The 15,473-nt window shown below is 45.9% G+C and overlaps 1 protein-coding gene across 5 annotated transcripts in view; it reads right to left on the bottom strand.

Annotated features, from left to right (window-relative positions):
- TNS2 (tensin 2) overlaps nucleotides 1–15,473 on the bottom strand; it is a 135,241-nt gene that overhangs the window by 23,664 nt on the left and 96,104 nt on the right. For all 5 annotated transcript variants that reach the window (XM_082207773.1, XM_082207777.1, XM_082207775.1 and 2 more), the window contains 11 exons: nucleotides 13,665–13,703; nucleotides 9,836–9,874; nucleotides 7,660–7,709; nucleotides 6,212–6,383; nucleotides 5,341–5,391; nucleotides 4,415–4,537; nucleotides 4,033–4,097; nucleotides 3,820–3,903; nucleotides 1,950–2,062; nucleotides 217–277; nucleotides 14–92 (listed from right to left, as the gene is read on the bottom strand). In XM_082207773.1, coding sequence (XP_082063899.1) covers nucleotides 14–92; nucleotides 217–277; nucleotides 1,950–2,062; nucleotides 3,820–3,903; nucleotides 4,033–4,097; nucleotides 4,415–4,537; nucleotides 5,341–5,391; nucleotides 6,212–6,383; nucleotides 7,660–7,709; nucleotides 9,836–9,874; nucleotides 13,665–13,703 — 876 coding nt within the window. The remainder of the gene's footprint in view (nucleotides 1–13; nucleotides 93–216; nucleotides 278–1,949; nucleotides 2,063–3,819; nucleotides 3,904–4,032; nucleotides 4,098–4,414; nucleotides 4,538–5,340; nucleotides 5,392–6,211; nucleotides 6,384–7,659; nucleotides 7,710–9,835; nucleotides 9,875–13,664; nucleotides 13,704–15,473) is intronic.

Here is a 15,473-nt window from a genome sequence, read left to right as displayed (position 1 = left end):
ATCCAGCACTCACCAGGACATCCCCTTTCAAGAGCAAGGCTGGCTCCAGACTGATGCAGAGCTTCTGAGTTGCACCAGAACCATGAAGACTGCTGTAAGACAGGAAGAAACAGACGGACAGTTGGGATGGAAGCTACAAGGAGATTGGCCCTTATCTATGAAGAATTTGGAGGGTGACCTAGGCATTTGCCCGAGGCAGAACCCACTCATACTCACTAGATCCCAGACGTGTACACCAGCTGCATGGACTGGTAGATCTTCAAGAAGGGTTGATAACCTGGAAGAGGAAAGATGAGAACATAAGAGAAGCCTGATGGGTCAGGCCAACAAACTCAATTCCTAAGAAAAGTTGGGCATGTGTATATAATTTGGTGACTCTACTGATTTTCAGTTCTAGGACCAGTACTAACAATTCCACACCTACACCATGTGGAATCTTCTTATTCACAAGGCCTTACATAGGTCAAATGTGCATCAGGACCAGCTTTCCTGCCTAAACAAAGAGTTCATTCTACAACCCCATGTCATGCATATGGGGTACACACTCAGATCAGAATGTATTGGAGAGCATACCATAATTAGCACAATAACATGGGGCTTGTGTTCTAATTCTGAGATTGTGGGTACTCCTTGAATTGTGACCCCCTTGAATGGTTGCCTAGTTTACTGGCAGATGACCTAGCCCTGTATACACACTCACATTTTCTCCTTTGTTTGTGTCCTAACACACGCTTAGGGACATAAGAGCCCTGCTGGTGATAAAAGCATCATGTTTTCAACAGCAGCCAGTCAGATACCTCTGGGAATTCTTCAAACAAGGCACAAAGGCAACCCAAGGCTTCTGAACATGGGGTTCTCATTTAGGCAGCCTAACTAAGAGTCATTGACAGGTGTCCCTTCCATAGATTTGTCTCAGATTAAAAGCCATCTAAACCCATGCCCCTTCCCCCACATCTGGTGCCAGTGAATTCCCTAACTTTATTGTAGTGTATTGGTCTCTTTACTGGGCTTTAAGTGCCATTGTTTAGGTAGCCCCCCCCCCCGCAAAAGGGAGCTTTCAACACAATTAGAAAACCCCAAGTACAAAGAAATATTTGGGGGGGGGACCCTAAAAGGCGAGGGATAAGACAGCCCACCAGTGAAGTCATGGAGCATGCCCAGCAGGCACAGACTGTTGACAGCTTTTGTGGGGTGAGGTGGGGTGGGGTGGCAGACAAAGGGAATGGGAAAAGGAACCATGTGTGTGTGTGTCACACTGCAACATTTTGTTGCAGGTCCCACACATGAAGAATTGTCGATCAACGTGATATGATAGCCATGTTCAAATATATAAAAGGATGTCACATAGAGGAGGGAGAAAGGTTGTTTTCTGCTGCTCCAGAGAAGCGGACACGGAGCAATGGATCCAAACTACAAGAAAGAAGATTCCACCTAAACATTAGGAAGAACTTCCTGACAGTAAGAGCTGTTCGACAGTGGAATTTGCTGCCAAGGAGTGTGGTGGAGTCTCCTACTTTGGAGGTCTTTAAGCAGAGGCTGACAACCATATGTCAGGAGTGCTCTGATGGTGTTTCCTGCTTGGCAGGGGGTTGGACTCGATGGCCCTTGTGGTCTCTTCCAACTCTAGGATTCTATGACTTGTACCAACGCATTCTATGAACGTAAATGAGCAACTTCAAGGTTTAGTGTTATGAGAGAAAGTGAAAAATATCCCTATTTGTGCTCTCCGTGCTATTCTCAATTTTATAAAACCCTACCAGGTCAGTTCCCCTCTCTCCCTCTCGCTTTTTCTCACCCTTTTGGTCACTCTTGTTTGACCTGAAATAGTGCTATGCACAAATGCGTGCAAGAACAGACGGGAGGTGCAAGCAGGCTTTTAAGCCATGCCCATGCCGGTCTTGCATTTGAATGGGGAGATGCATTTTCTGGACATCACCTGCAGCACTTACCTCCGCCAGCCCCAAAGGTAGGGATGGCTGGGAGAAGAACATGGTGCAGAAACAGGGTATTGCTGTTCATCTTGATTGTGCCTGAGAGTAGCCCACTAAAATACTGGATATACCTGTCCACAGGGAAAAGAGAGAAGGGTCAGCCATAAGCTCTTAGGCTTACCAACAGGATTCCAGGAGAAAGTCTCAAACCTACCTCCTCCTTTACCCCATAGCCTCTAAACTCCCTGTTTCATAATAGCAGCCAAGAGTCCCAATAGGTGGGAAGTCCCTATCTGTGTCGTACCACATCTGACAGCCCACGGGGTGGGAAGTGTCCCAAATAAGAAAACATCTCCACAATTAGAAAATCAGCATCTTGGGGAGAAAAGCTGGCTAGAATCCAGCTCCCCAATGTCTAGTTACCTATGTATAGGGAGCTTTTGTATGTATATGGGGGGAAATTCACTTGTACCAGGTGGTAATTCAGATGATGCATTTGGCTTTGACAGCTCCAAAGCCTCCAGGCTTTATCAGGCTAACAGGAGGTTTACAACTAGCCCCCTGAATCACTGTCACTCTTCCATCTTCACTCTCCATCTCCACATCTCTCCAACACAGCGTAGCAGCTACTACACCTGTCCAGATGACCAGGTCTGCTTGGTGGGAGCACAACAGCTATGCAGCCCCTGTTAACTGCAGGTGCACTGGGAGTGGGCTGTCCTGAGGGATGGGCAAATCTATCACTTTTGGTTTCTCTGTTTCTCATTTTTCCATTCTTAAGTTCAAGTCTCCACATCAGGAAATCCATTTTTAAATCCTCATGAAAATGCATAAGCATTTTAATACAAATTTCTCCTAATACACATTTTTGTATGCAATTTTGCCTATCATACACATTTTAGCAAAGCAATTTACCCAAATATAATATAATATAATATAATATAATATAATATAATATAATATAATATAATATAATATAATATAATATAATAAATATAATATAATATAATATAATATAATATAATATAATATAATATAATATAATATAAATATATTATAAATATATTATAAATATAATATAAATATAAAAAATAGCATTTTTATGCTATTTTTACTAGTATATGCATTTTTATGCAGAGTTTACTCTAGTAGATGCATTTTTAAAAACAAATTACACAGGGCTCATCCACACTTCCACTTGTCCCATGCCTCGCAAGCACGGGTCCAAGCCGCTTTCTGCTTGTCCCGTACAATCTAGGCAAACGTCCGAGCACTTATGCCTTTGCCCTGCTACCTTCCCCTAGAAAATCTGCTCTTTGGTGCTAAATCGGAACAAACAACAACTGTGGAAAAGCAGATTGCCGTTTGTTCCGATTCAGCATTAAACCACAGCTTTCCCCAGTGGAAAGCAATGGGGCAATTTAAAGTATGGATGAGCCCTTAGCTGGAGAACTGGACTGCAAAATTCGGAGAAATGCAACTTTTCAAAGACGGCTTGTTTCAGTTTGTGGCTTGTTCCAGAAAGTGCAAACCAGGTAGATTTGTCTTTAAATGTGAACTGAACTGAATTTTTCCTTTGTTCCGAGCTATTGCACCTGACACTACCAGCACCTTTTCTCTCCCTGAGGATCTTGTGGATTTGTGGAGAGTAGAAGGGCACGCTGGATAGCTAGAATGGTCTTCGGGCACAAGGGCTTCATATCTAGTGCAACATGCACACAAACACATCCACCCCATTTCTGTGATTTCCTAAAGTTTCTCACAGCACACCCCTGCAACGCCTTGCCATGATGCGTTTCCCACCCATCCTGCAGCTTATTTCACATGCATGACAGCAGAGGAAGAGGGGAAAGTGGGGTGGGGGTGGGGGTGAAGCTGCAGGCCTCACCTCTTCTGGGAGGGTTGCAGAGAAGCAGCCACCTTGTCCTCGCAGAACTTGCGCATGGTCAGTGTGCTGAGGGCCTGGTCTGCACTGAAGAAGGAAGAAAGGAAAGAGGCCACTGGGTGCCTGCCTGTCTCTGCCTTGAGCTGAAGACAGAAGCCAAGTAGAGTTACAGGCTACCACACACAAACACAGCCCCCTCCCCACATTGCTTGGTACCTTGCAGAGATTTTGCTGTAGTACATGTAGGCTGCTACGATCACGCCGGTCTTGCCCTTATTGCCCTGGCACAAAGAGGGAGAAGGAGAGAGAGAGAGAGAGAGAAGGCATTAAACACTGGAGCTAGGACCATAAAATGCCGCAGCACCATCAGCCTAGGAGTGCAATAAGTTTCCCAAAAAACTATGGGAACCAACTCAGAGGCCGGGGGAGAGACAGAAGAATGACTGTGAGACCCCACAGATCATGACTTGCAGAAGTCAAAAGCCCTTTCCCAAGCCTCTGGTGTCTTTGCAGTCCCCTCTGTCTCCACCATCCACAGCCACTTCCCCTAAATGCCCATCTATAATGGCCAGGAAAATTAGGGCATTTCCCTCTGCACCTTGCAGTGAAGCACAACCACATGCTGTGGGTCTGAGTTCAGCCAGGTCTCCATGGCTTTGCAGATGGAGCAGATTTTGTCCAAAGGTGGGGCATGGAGGTCTGGCCAGCCAAAGTCTTGCACCTGTGCCAGGAAGGAGAGAGAAGCATAGGCATTAAGGAGCCACGAAGGCAGAACAAATGGAACCAGAGCCAAGAGAGTCACAGTGTATTTTATTTTTCACTACAGAACAATGGGAAAGAGCATCTGCTTTGCATGCGGGTGATCCCAGGTTCAATCCCCAGCATCTGGGAAAGACTCTGGTCTGTAACCCTGGAGAGCCATTACTGGGCAGTAGTGGATAGTGGAGTGGCATCACACATTTGACCTCCAGGAGGAGAGTTGTTGCGGTGCAGGTGCACTGGCAGAGCCAATCCAGTGGTATTGCACCACGTTGACCTCACTGCCACCTTGTTCCTCCTCTTCCTCCTCCAATCCCACTAAAAAGTAGCAGCAGTGCCCCACCACAACATCTGCTACCTCAGTCAATGCAGAAAATAGCTGGACCAACACTCTGACTCAGCACAAGGCAGCTTCTTATGTTCCCTATATCCTGCTACTGGAAATCCAAGTTTCATTATGAAAATGCATGTGCAAATCAAACAAATCTGTAGCTTACCCTTCACACAGCTACAATTCCTAGCACCCTTAACAAACTAAAGTTCCTAGGATTATTTGGGGGGACTCATGTGCCTTAAATGTGCAATTTGCATACAGCCAAAAGTGACGGCTGCAAGCTTGACTCACTGTCTGTTTACCTTGTGTTTAGAAAGGCACAGACAGTTATTTTGCAAGTTTCTATCGTGAGAATTTTCGAGACCCACCACCACAAAACTCTGGCTCCAGGTCAATCTAAGCATTTGAGGGCCAACCCTTCTCTCCCTCACCTTGGGGTTCAGCCTGATGATGTCATGCCGCTTCTCTGACAGGTTGAGGAGCTGTTGACACAAAGAGACATCTCATTGGCCTCTGTTACTCACAGTGGCCCCCTGGCACGATTACCAGCCAGCCAATATTGTACTCATCAAGCCAGTATTTCTCTGCCCCTCACCAGCACAAGCTGCAAAACCCCACCAGATTCTAACCTGGCTCTGCCTGCTCTAGTTCTGCCACCAACCCTGATGCCCAGGGACTCTGTTTTTAAATTAAAACATTGGCAACCCTTCCCCATCCTCCCATTCCAACTTTTCTCCCCCTCCCCAGACCAGTTCCATCCATCTTCTGTGCTCCCTGTTCCTTTGCAAAGCCTACAAAACGCAGAAGTGTGTCTGTACAGCCCAGAAGAAGAATACCCACAAGGGTATCTGAATTGGCGGCTTGCAGATTTCCAGTGCCATACTTCAGGTAGGAGACTGAACTGAGGAACAGGGAGAACAGGACAAATTCCAAGGGATGAGCTGTAGCTCAGGAGCAGATCACTTGTTTCTTATGCAGGAGGCCTAACTCCTACCCCCTGTGTCTCCAGATAGGGCTGAAAAACACCCTTGCCTGAAATCACTGCCAGACAATAACTGAGCTAGATGCACCAATGGTTGGGCACAGTATAAGAAACATCCCTATGCTCCTGTGCTGAGCATCCTGTGTCTACATGGTATGGTGTTCCCCATCTCTCTAAGAAGCAGGCATCCCTCAACACACTCACTCAACCCCAGGTATCCAGAAAGGCTCACTTTTTGATTTTACATGCCCACCCTGCAATGGCCCCCTAATGGATTTTTTTTACCCGTTGCCACCCCTGGCTTCCCTTGGCTTCTTTACCATGTACTTGTCCTCATGCTTGGATTTTAGCATCTGGGCCACCTCCCGAAGGTTGCCACGGTAACGCTGCTCCTCCAAGGCCAGGGGGAAGAAGACAGAGATGATGCGCTCAGTGATGTAGGTGAGGTCAAAGTCATACTTGCGTTCCATCACGTGGTCTAGACTGAAACTCCTGAAGGAAGGAAGGAAGGAAGGAAGGAAGGAAGGAAGGAAGGAAGGAAGGATGGAAGGAAGGGTTGAGGGAAGCAAGCCATGGTTGTTTTCTAATCCGCACAGGCCCAACTTACCACACTGCAGAAGGGACCAAAGAATAGAATAAATGTTGATGGAAAAGAGGGGATTTCAGAAAAGGTGTTCCAATATGGTTTCTAATTTGCCAATTGGTTATTTATGATGTTTGTGCACAACAGTATAATGGCACTGTCAGGCATTGTGGTTTCGCTTGGGCCCTATAGTCCATTTTTCAAACTATAGGCACAGGTCAGGGATTTCTAGGTCTGTTCCCAAGTGGGCAGTTTTTTGTCGTGCCATTTTCCCTGGGAAAACCAGCTGTTTACCACTGAACTGGAATCAGCGGCAATCTACGGAGAAACCAATCGTTTGCTCCAATTCAGTGGTAAACAGTGGGTTTTCCCAGGGAAAGTGGTGAGATAAAAAAAACCACTTGGATGCAGACCTAGAAAACCCAGACCTGTGCCTAGGAAGCAGGGCACAAAAGGAAGTGCTTCCTGCCTCACAGAATTTAGCTGAGTGGGGATTAGATGGTGATATGGGTGAGATACACCAATCTCCATTTTCTGAAGTTCCACTGATGAAGCAGAAGTCCACCATATCTTAACGCCATTCCCAATGTAGCTTGAATTAAGCCGGGATCTATTCAAATACAGGCACTGTGCTGACATGTGGAACAACTGCACCTATAGTTTGCATTGGAAATGAGTTTACATAATTGGGACTTGACTGACTGAACATTATCAATATTATTGTATATCAAACCACCCCTGAGCCAAGGCTCCTGAGATAAACACCACAACCTCATAGGAAATATGATCTCAAGAGATCATAAGGCCACACTTCAAAAACAAAGATACTTTAGAAATTACACTGCCTTCTTATTTGGGTGCTGATTTTGGAGGGGTTCCACCAAAAGATGAAGGGGGTGGGGGAGACAGGGTTGCCCAGGACAGGTGTACCTCAAAACTATTGCTGGGCCAATTCTGGGCCCATAAACATTATACTTTCTCTTTGTCTTTGTTCCAGCTGAATGTGGCCAATCAGAATTGGTTGGAGCATTCCAGACACATGCCTTTTGTAATCACAGAATGGTATTTAAATTACCACCTTCTGCAAAGCACAAATCTGCTGCTTGCAGAAGTTACAGGATAACTATAGGTCCCAAAGGCAAGTCAGCATGACAAGAATGCAAAACCTAAATGCAAACCCCTTACCTGGGTAGCGTGTTCCGTTGCTTAGCAGTGTTGAGGGACTTGGTAGAGCCCTGAAAAATAAATGTGGGGAGGGAGGAAGTTAGGGGAAAGCCATCAAAAAAGCACTTCCAAAGAAAACAGCAAGCAAGAATAGAGTGACTCTGGCTGAAAAGAGCAATGAATAGCATGCAGGAAACAGAGGAACAGATTTCTTTCTATTCATATTTCTTTCTGTTCTAAAGCAGGAGTGTGGCCAAACTTTTTTTTTTTTTTTTTTTGCCTGAGAGCTGCATTTCACCTTGGCCAGCCTACCAGGGTCCATATGCCAGTAGTGAGCACGTGGGCCTCATAGGGGGGGCACACACCTTCATATATTCGCACACTGGCATACAGTCCCCCCCTTAGCTCACAGTGCCCCCTCTCCACTCATCAAAGGACTGATCTGATGACCAGGGAAGGAACAATCTGCATATCCACAGGGACGCTGAGCCCCACCCACCACGGTCCTGTGCCCACATTCCCCCCACTTCTGCTGCTCCTGTCATCATCCAATGTCAGATCTACAAAGTCTGCCATGGAGGGAAGGCGTCTGCACTGCTGCCTCCCTCTGTAGTAGGCTTGTGCCCCCCCCATCCCCACAACCCCCCAAGCGGAAGGAAGTCTACAGGTTTGTGTCTCATCTCACTACTGCAGCTCAGCCTAGCTCAATATAAGGGAGTTTCCAATGTTCCTGTGCTCATTATTCATGTTTTTTTAAAGTGTGCTTAAGCGGGTCACCCTTACCACAACTAGCCAACTGCTATTTACCCCTAAAGATGAATTGGATGGCTGTTCCTGGATGGGGCTCAACATGGGTGTTTTTCTTTCAAAATGAAAGCAGCCTGCTTAATAATGCCTTTTGCAAAAGCACAAATAATGTAAGATGTAGTTTGTCTCAGAGCTGTGAATGAGGAAACCCTGTTCTGAATCTTGCTTCTTGTGTTAACCCGCTAGCTGGCTTCAGCCTCAGTTCCCCACCTGCAATATAAGGGCTAATAATATGAAGGTAACAGGGTAACCATTGCCATTACTAAGACTGATGGCTGAGAATGTCTCCTTGAGTTGGTGGATGAGATTTGTAGAAAAAGCAAATAGGTTTAGGGCTCTCTCCTCAGGCTATGCCTCTTAAGAACAAAACATAATGATCTTAATCTATTCCCTCACTCAGATTAGCATGCATAGATTAATAAATAGATATCTTTGAAAGTGAGAAGTTTGTTTTCATCCCTTCCATCTTAATTGACTCACCTTGATAGAAAGGTTTTTAAAAAGTGAACTTAACAGGTTCACTTTTGACATATCTAATAAAAATACGTCAAGAATATTTCAGACTTTATAAATGAGTTATCCAGCCATTTGCAGGAGCTGGAAGATGTTCCACAAAAAATATTTATCTTCAACCAAAACTTTGGCTGATTAACATTCTATGGCCTTTTGAATGTGCTTGTGAGAGGGCAGGTTATTGGTCTGTTCTTGTTTTATTATGTATTTTGTGTTCTCATTTTGACATTTTTTATGTTGTGAACAGCCCTGTGATCTTTGGATGAAGGGCAATATACAAATAATAATAATAATAATAATAATTTATGTTTAAAGTGCTAGCATGCCACTTTAATTAGCCATGGCTTCCCCAAAAGAACCCTGAGAAGCAGAGTTTGTTGAGGGCGTTGAGCCTTGCTAGGAGGCCTCTATTCCCCTCACAGCATTACAGTCCTCAGAGTGGCCTAACCATCGATCTGTCTTCTCAGGGAACTCTGGAGCACCAGGAGGAAAGAGACGGAGGCCGCCTGGAGGCAGCTGCAAAGCCAACTATCGTCCCACGTCAGCATTTTTAAAAAGAGAGAGGGAAATTAGAAGAAGTTAGAGAGAGGGAGAAATGAACTCAAGTTATGAAACAAATGTGTCTTTGACTAATGTGCACTGAACCTAATGCGATTTTAACGAACGAGTCATGAAATGAATAAAGACCTTTTAAGTAGAAAAATGAATGTAATTACAAGCAGAAGAAGAAGAAGAAAAATGCCCTTACATGCCCTTCCTGATTACATGTCAGCATGGTGTCTAGAAACACAGTTTTCAGTCGCTAGTGAATCAAACTTTAGACTGGAAAGCCCCGCAGCCAGAGCTAAGAGAGAGTTTAGAGAAAGCAAAGTCTTACCAAATGCTCAATACGCCGGACTGGAGCTGTATTCCTCCTCTTGACAAACGGGGAAGAATGGGGAGAAGGAGAGTGTTTAGGAAAGCAGAACAAAACCGCAAATAAGAGCATTAAATGCAAGACAGCGCCATGCAGCTTCTATGCCTGAGACTCTCCCCAGCTACAGTGGGGGGCCTCAGGCTCATTCCTTGATGGCTTGATCCTCAAACCGGAGCAGAAGGAGAGGTACGCAGGGGCAACAGCGACACGACACCTTCCTACTGGGACAGCCTTTGCCAACCTGGGGCCCTCCATATGTTTTGGACTACAACCCCCACCAACCCTGAGCATTGGCCTTGCTGGTTGAGACTGATGGGTGTTAGAGGTACAGAGGTGCCCCGCAAGACGAATGCCTCGCAAGACGGAAAACCCACTAGACGAAAGGGTTTTCCGTTTTTGAGCTGCTTCGCAAGACGATTTTCCCTATGGGCTTGCTTTGCAAGACGAAAACGTCTTGCAAGTGTTCCGATTTTTCCCCGCTCCCCCCTTTTTCTAAGCCGCTAAGCCGCTAATAGCCTTTTAGCCGCTAAGCCGCTAAGCCTTTAATAGCCGCTAAACCGCTAATCCGCTAATAGGGTTGCTTCGCAAGACGAAAAAACCGCTAGACGAAGAGACTCGTGGAACGGATTAATTTTGTCTTGCGAGGCACCACTGTACCACTAAAAAGGGAGTGAAATGGAGCTACTACTGATAATGGCTTCCTCATGTCAAATTCTCCCCCCAGCTACACTGTAATTAGCCTTACCCCCCTCTGATGTCATAAAATGTGCATTTCCACAGCCCTACTGCCCATGACACCTAGTAGGGAAAGCAATGATGTCACGACACAGGAGTGGGTTTTAAAACATATTATAGAAGGGAAGAGGGAAAACTTGATACGGGAGTACAATTTTCAGTGGCAGACCCTAAGTTTTAAGAAACTTCTCATACCCTCCCTAAATGAACTGCAAATTCACAATTTAAAAAAGAAACAAGTACAGTATGCACATCCTTGTGATCTCTGCCATTTACATGACCATTCTTTCCTTGATCATAAGGTAGTGAAGTTGATATAAAACGATAGCTTGATACGGCCCAAGCAGATCACACTGTTTTGATGGGGTGAGGGCATTCAGCAGCTTGCCATGTCCTGGCAATAGGTTTCAACAAATGCACTCACTACAGAGAGTGTGGCACCACCCTCTGGCAAGCCTGATGAGCTTGCCTTTCCCTTGGGGTGGGAGGTTCTCCAACAATGCATGCTTCCCCCAGCTTGCCCCTCGAGAAATTCTGCTAGGAGCTGGAACTACCATTTTTGGCTTGGTCAACAAGCTCAGCTAAAAATTGTTGACCCTTGCTTGTGAACTCTTTGCTTCGCATGGATTATTGCAGCCAGAAAGGCAGGTTGCAATCTTTTAATGTCAGCATAGTCAAAAGAATGTCTCGCCGTGCCAAACACAAATGACTTACAATTTCATTGTGTTGAGAAAATGGCCATGTGGCCCGATTCCTGCCCTCCCCCCACACCTTGTTCACTGAATGGACAGCTATTAATAAGTTGTCAGCCTGGTTCCTCTTTACATTTCCTGGAGACTACTTGTCTCTCACTTCCTTTACTGTCTGTTCAATTTGGGACAACCTGCGAGGGAAACAGAGTCTGCCCTCAGGACTGGGAAGAGGCGGTGGACATTTGGTTGCATTTTAGAGAGGATACACCTGTTCTTTCAAGCTCATTGTCATTGCAGCAAAAAGCTGGCAAGCCACCTGATATGCCTTTATTTTGTTTTGTTTTGTAAGGAGAGAAAGCAGTTACAAACTTCAAAAAAGGACAAATAGAACAAGGAAAAGCATAAAAAGAACAATAAATAAAAGAGAGAAAAGTAAACAATACAGTGGAGCTACAGATAATTAGTATCACATACAGCTTTCTTACTATCTTGACTTCTCTAAAATCTAACACGAAGCCACTTTCAGCCTCCACTGCAAGGCTGAGGGAAAGCTAGAGTCAAGGAACCATCCATCTCCTAAATCACTAAACCAGCCATGAGCTGAGTCTCCTGAGTCTTCCTGACCTGTGAGGTCACTAGAATACCTTTGCTGATCCCAGATTCAAGGCAAGTTAAGGTCACAATCAATTTGGGGGTGGGGTGGGGGTCTGCAAGGCCCTCTGGAGCAAGCAAGTTGGACAGCCTCTTATCTGTATCTTGGCATTTCTCTGAAACATTCCTGTATGGTAGACAGTAGCCAAAAAATCATTGTGCTAACAATGGTGCCCTTAGCTGGCCCTTCTTGCACTGGGTGGCCTAGAACGCCTCCCAGTTGCTAACAGGTTAGCTCACAGGGAAGGCTGCAACTCCTGTCTTGGCCCTCACAGAGAAAATAGGCCCATCAGACGTCAGCAGCAAGGGAACGCATCCTCTCAAGTTGCATTATTAACATTTCTTTCATTCCTGCTTCAGTGGGAGATTTTGCTTCCTGCTACCATTAATCTGGTCTGGTTCCTTGCAGTTGTTGTTTCACATTCTCACAACAGCACTTACGAGCTTAGGAGCCGGGCTAATGCTGTTCCCACCAGGCTGTGCATCCCATTTCACTACCTGAGGCGAATCAGGAAGTGCTGCCCTGTCCTATTGCTGCCACTGCTCCTGCCACCACAATTATCTGTCACTGCTGCCTGCATCATGTGCCCTGCCACATCCGTTGTGGGCAGAGAAGTAGCCCCATCATGGCACCAATTTCAGGCAAGATCATGCCCCAAATAGCCCTGATCTTGGCTGAAACTAGTGCCAATGCTGGCGCTGCTTCTTTGCTGCTGGTGCTGGAGGTGGTGTGGTGCCTGTGGAAATGCTGCCTCAGGAGCTTCTGCCACCTGAGGCAGTAGCCTCACCCTGCCTAATGGCTGGGCTGGCCTTGGTTCCCACTGCCAAGACCAAGAAACAGAATGTGTCCAAGAGTACACAACAAATCGAAAGTTCAGCTGGGCTTTCAACCCAGGAAACCACCTCTCCCTTCCATATTCCCATCCACGCATCTACACTCTGAAGAAAGGACTTTCCTTACTGAGTACTCTCACAAATCTCCACAGCAAAGACCCACCTATAGCCTCAACTGCAATTTGGCTCATAAGGAATAGCTCAATGGCAGGTGGTGGTGGTTGATCCGCCCACCTGCCAGTATTTAGCCTTCCTGGTTGTGGAACATCTGTCCCCCCATAAACTGTGGGGCTCCAACTCCCATCATCACTGAGGCCAGTGGCCACGCTGGCTGGGGCTGATGGGAGTTACAGTTCAACAACATGTGGAGGGCACAGGTTCCCCACCCTTCCTTTAAGCAGCGGAGTCACCCATTGTGATTTGCTCACATACAATCTTCTCCCTAGGAAGGAACTCCTGGGGAATTCTATAATTCTATGAAGGAACTGTAGATATGGGGCAGAATCTGACAATGTATTGCACAGGCTGACTGGGGGCTTCTGGCATCACATTCACCTCTCTTGCCTCATCTTGGTAGCAGTTTTGTCAACATAAATTAGTTTATCATCATTTTAAAAGTTCCAAACAAATGTTAAATTGGTTGGGACAGACAACTCAATCAGTGTTTGGTTTGCTGATGCATATGCCTGCCAAAACCTTTGCAGAGGTGAAGCCAGGTGAAAGGCAAAAGAGCATGGTGAATTTAAAAATACATGCTTTGTGCTAAATCCCCATCCTCACCGAACTAAAACACAGCAGACAGCAACTATGTAGGGGATGGGGAAAGGCCACAGGTAAGGCATAAAACATACAGCGGACGGCTAGACATCCACACTTACCAGTTCAGGTAGAGGGAGGGGCTGGCAGGATGACGCTACCTGGAAATGAGAAGAAACAGAGAATGAAAAGTCTGGCTGCACATCCCTGGCCTCTCAGCTGGGAGGCCTCCCAGATCGCCAGCATCCCCACAAACAGGGCTTTGCAATGACCAAACCACCCCTTCCTCTCTCCATGCTCAGGAGTGGGGGGAGTGGAGAAAGACTCTTGCTCGGCTCCTCGGACTGCCTCTCTAAGAGGCGGCAGGATCTGCCTCTTTTTCCCATCAGGGTGTTTGCTTTGGCCTGGGCTGGGCCCTTCCAATGACGGCACACACATAGGCAGCAATTCATCACGGCTGGGAGGCAGAGCGGGCAGCACAGCGGTGGGGGCTCTGCTATATATAGAGAAATGTAAACAGGCTGCACCCCACACCCAGGAGGGAAGCACAGGGAGGCTATTCAGCCCTGCTGCTCTCCCATCTCACCTGGTGAAGCTGCCTCTGCATCCCTGGGTGACCTATGAGAGAAGAGGGAGGGACCAAGTGCCGTCTCCTTCTTCTTCTACAGGTTCTGGCACTGCTGCTTTCAGGAGACAGAGAACCCCCACCTCCCCCGGCAACCTGATCTAAGGGATGAGGCCACGTCAGCAAGGGGCTCGTCTTGCTCCTCCATGGATGTTACCAGCAACAAATAATTGAGTCGGAATTTATTAATATTCATTCAACTGCTGGCTTTCACTCAACACGCGCACACATGAATGTGCATGTATGTGTCCTTGAACAAATAAAAACTGAACATCAGAGTAGAGCTAAACATGACAGACAAATATACTCCTGCGTGCCCGTGGTACTTTGTTAGATAAAAGCTGTTTGGGGGGGGGGAATTTGGAACAGAGAAACATCAGTGTGCTTAATGCTCTCCTTGCCTGCCACTTTCCCCGCTCCCCCCCCCCCGGCCCCAGAGACTGCTCCAGAGACATGTTTATAAGGGCGTACAAAAATCAAAATGTGAACCTGAAATAGGATAATGCTACATTTTTTTGAAGTTCTAAGTAGAATATTTGTGAGCTAAGCAAACACTTCTACTGAGAGGATTCATTTGCTTTCCTAATAAGAACGCCAAACATTAAGAGATGTACATAAATGGCCAATTCCTGTAAATAGGAAGATTCTGTTTCACCTTTCCTTTCATGTAAAATGCCCTTTGAAGCAGAAAACAGGGAAGGTTTTATTTAACATCCTGAGGAGAGAAAGAGGGACCATGTGCCTATACCATTAAACCTCCCCAAATGAAATTTTTTTTTTAATATTAGACATACCACTCTAACTAAGAGCAATTTTTATAGATTGCTTTTTTCAGCTTGATTTTCCAACATTCTTTGATGAATTTGGCTGCTAGATGGATTCAAACCAGATATTATTCAGAAATATTGCTTCCTTATTGCAGGGGTCCCTAACCCCTGGCCTGGAGGCCTGAGCAAGCAAATTTTGCTGGTCCCCAAATTCCCCATCATTTGACAGTGGCAGCAAAATGAAAAAAGAAGGTATGATTGGGGGTTTGAGAGAGAGGTTGCCTTGATGGTAGGGATGGGGAGAAATTCATCCCAGTTTGCATTTAAAGTTGAATTTTGGACTTCCTGAAACAATGTAAGAACAGCTACACAGCCATCCTTCAAAATTCACACTTAACTGGATTTTGCGATTTAGTGCTCCAATCAACTAATGTTTACAAATATACATATATTAAGGGGAAATGCGTATAAAATTAACAGACTGACAATATCACACAAAAGCATTATGTTAGGAGAAATTGCTTGCAAAAATGTGTACA

Source organism: Podarcis vaucheri, assembly GCF_965113315.1.
Source record: "Podarcis vaucheri genome assembly, chromosome: 2".
Lineage (NCBI taxonomy): Eukaryota > Metazoa > Chordata > Lepidosauria > Squamata > Lacertidae > Podarcis > Podarcis vaucheri.
Note: the sequence above shows the minus strand (reverse complement) of the source record. Positions and strands in the feature narration are given on the sequence as shown.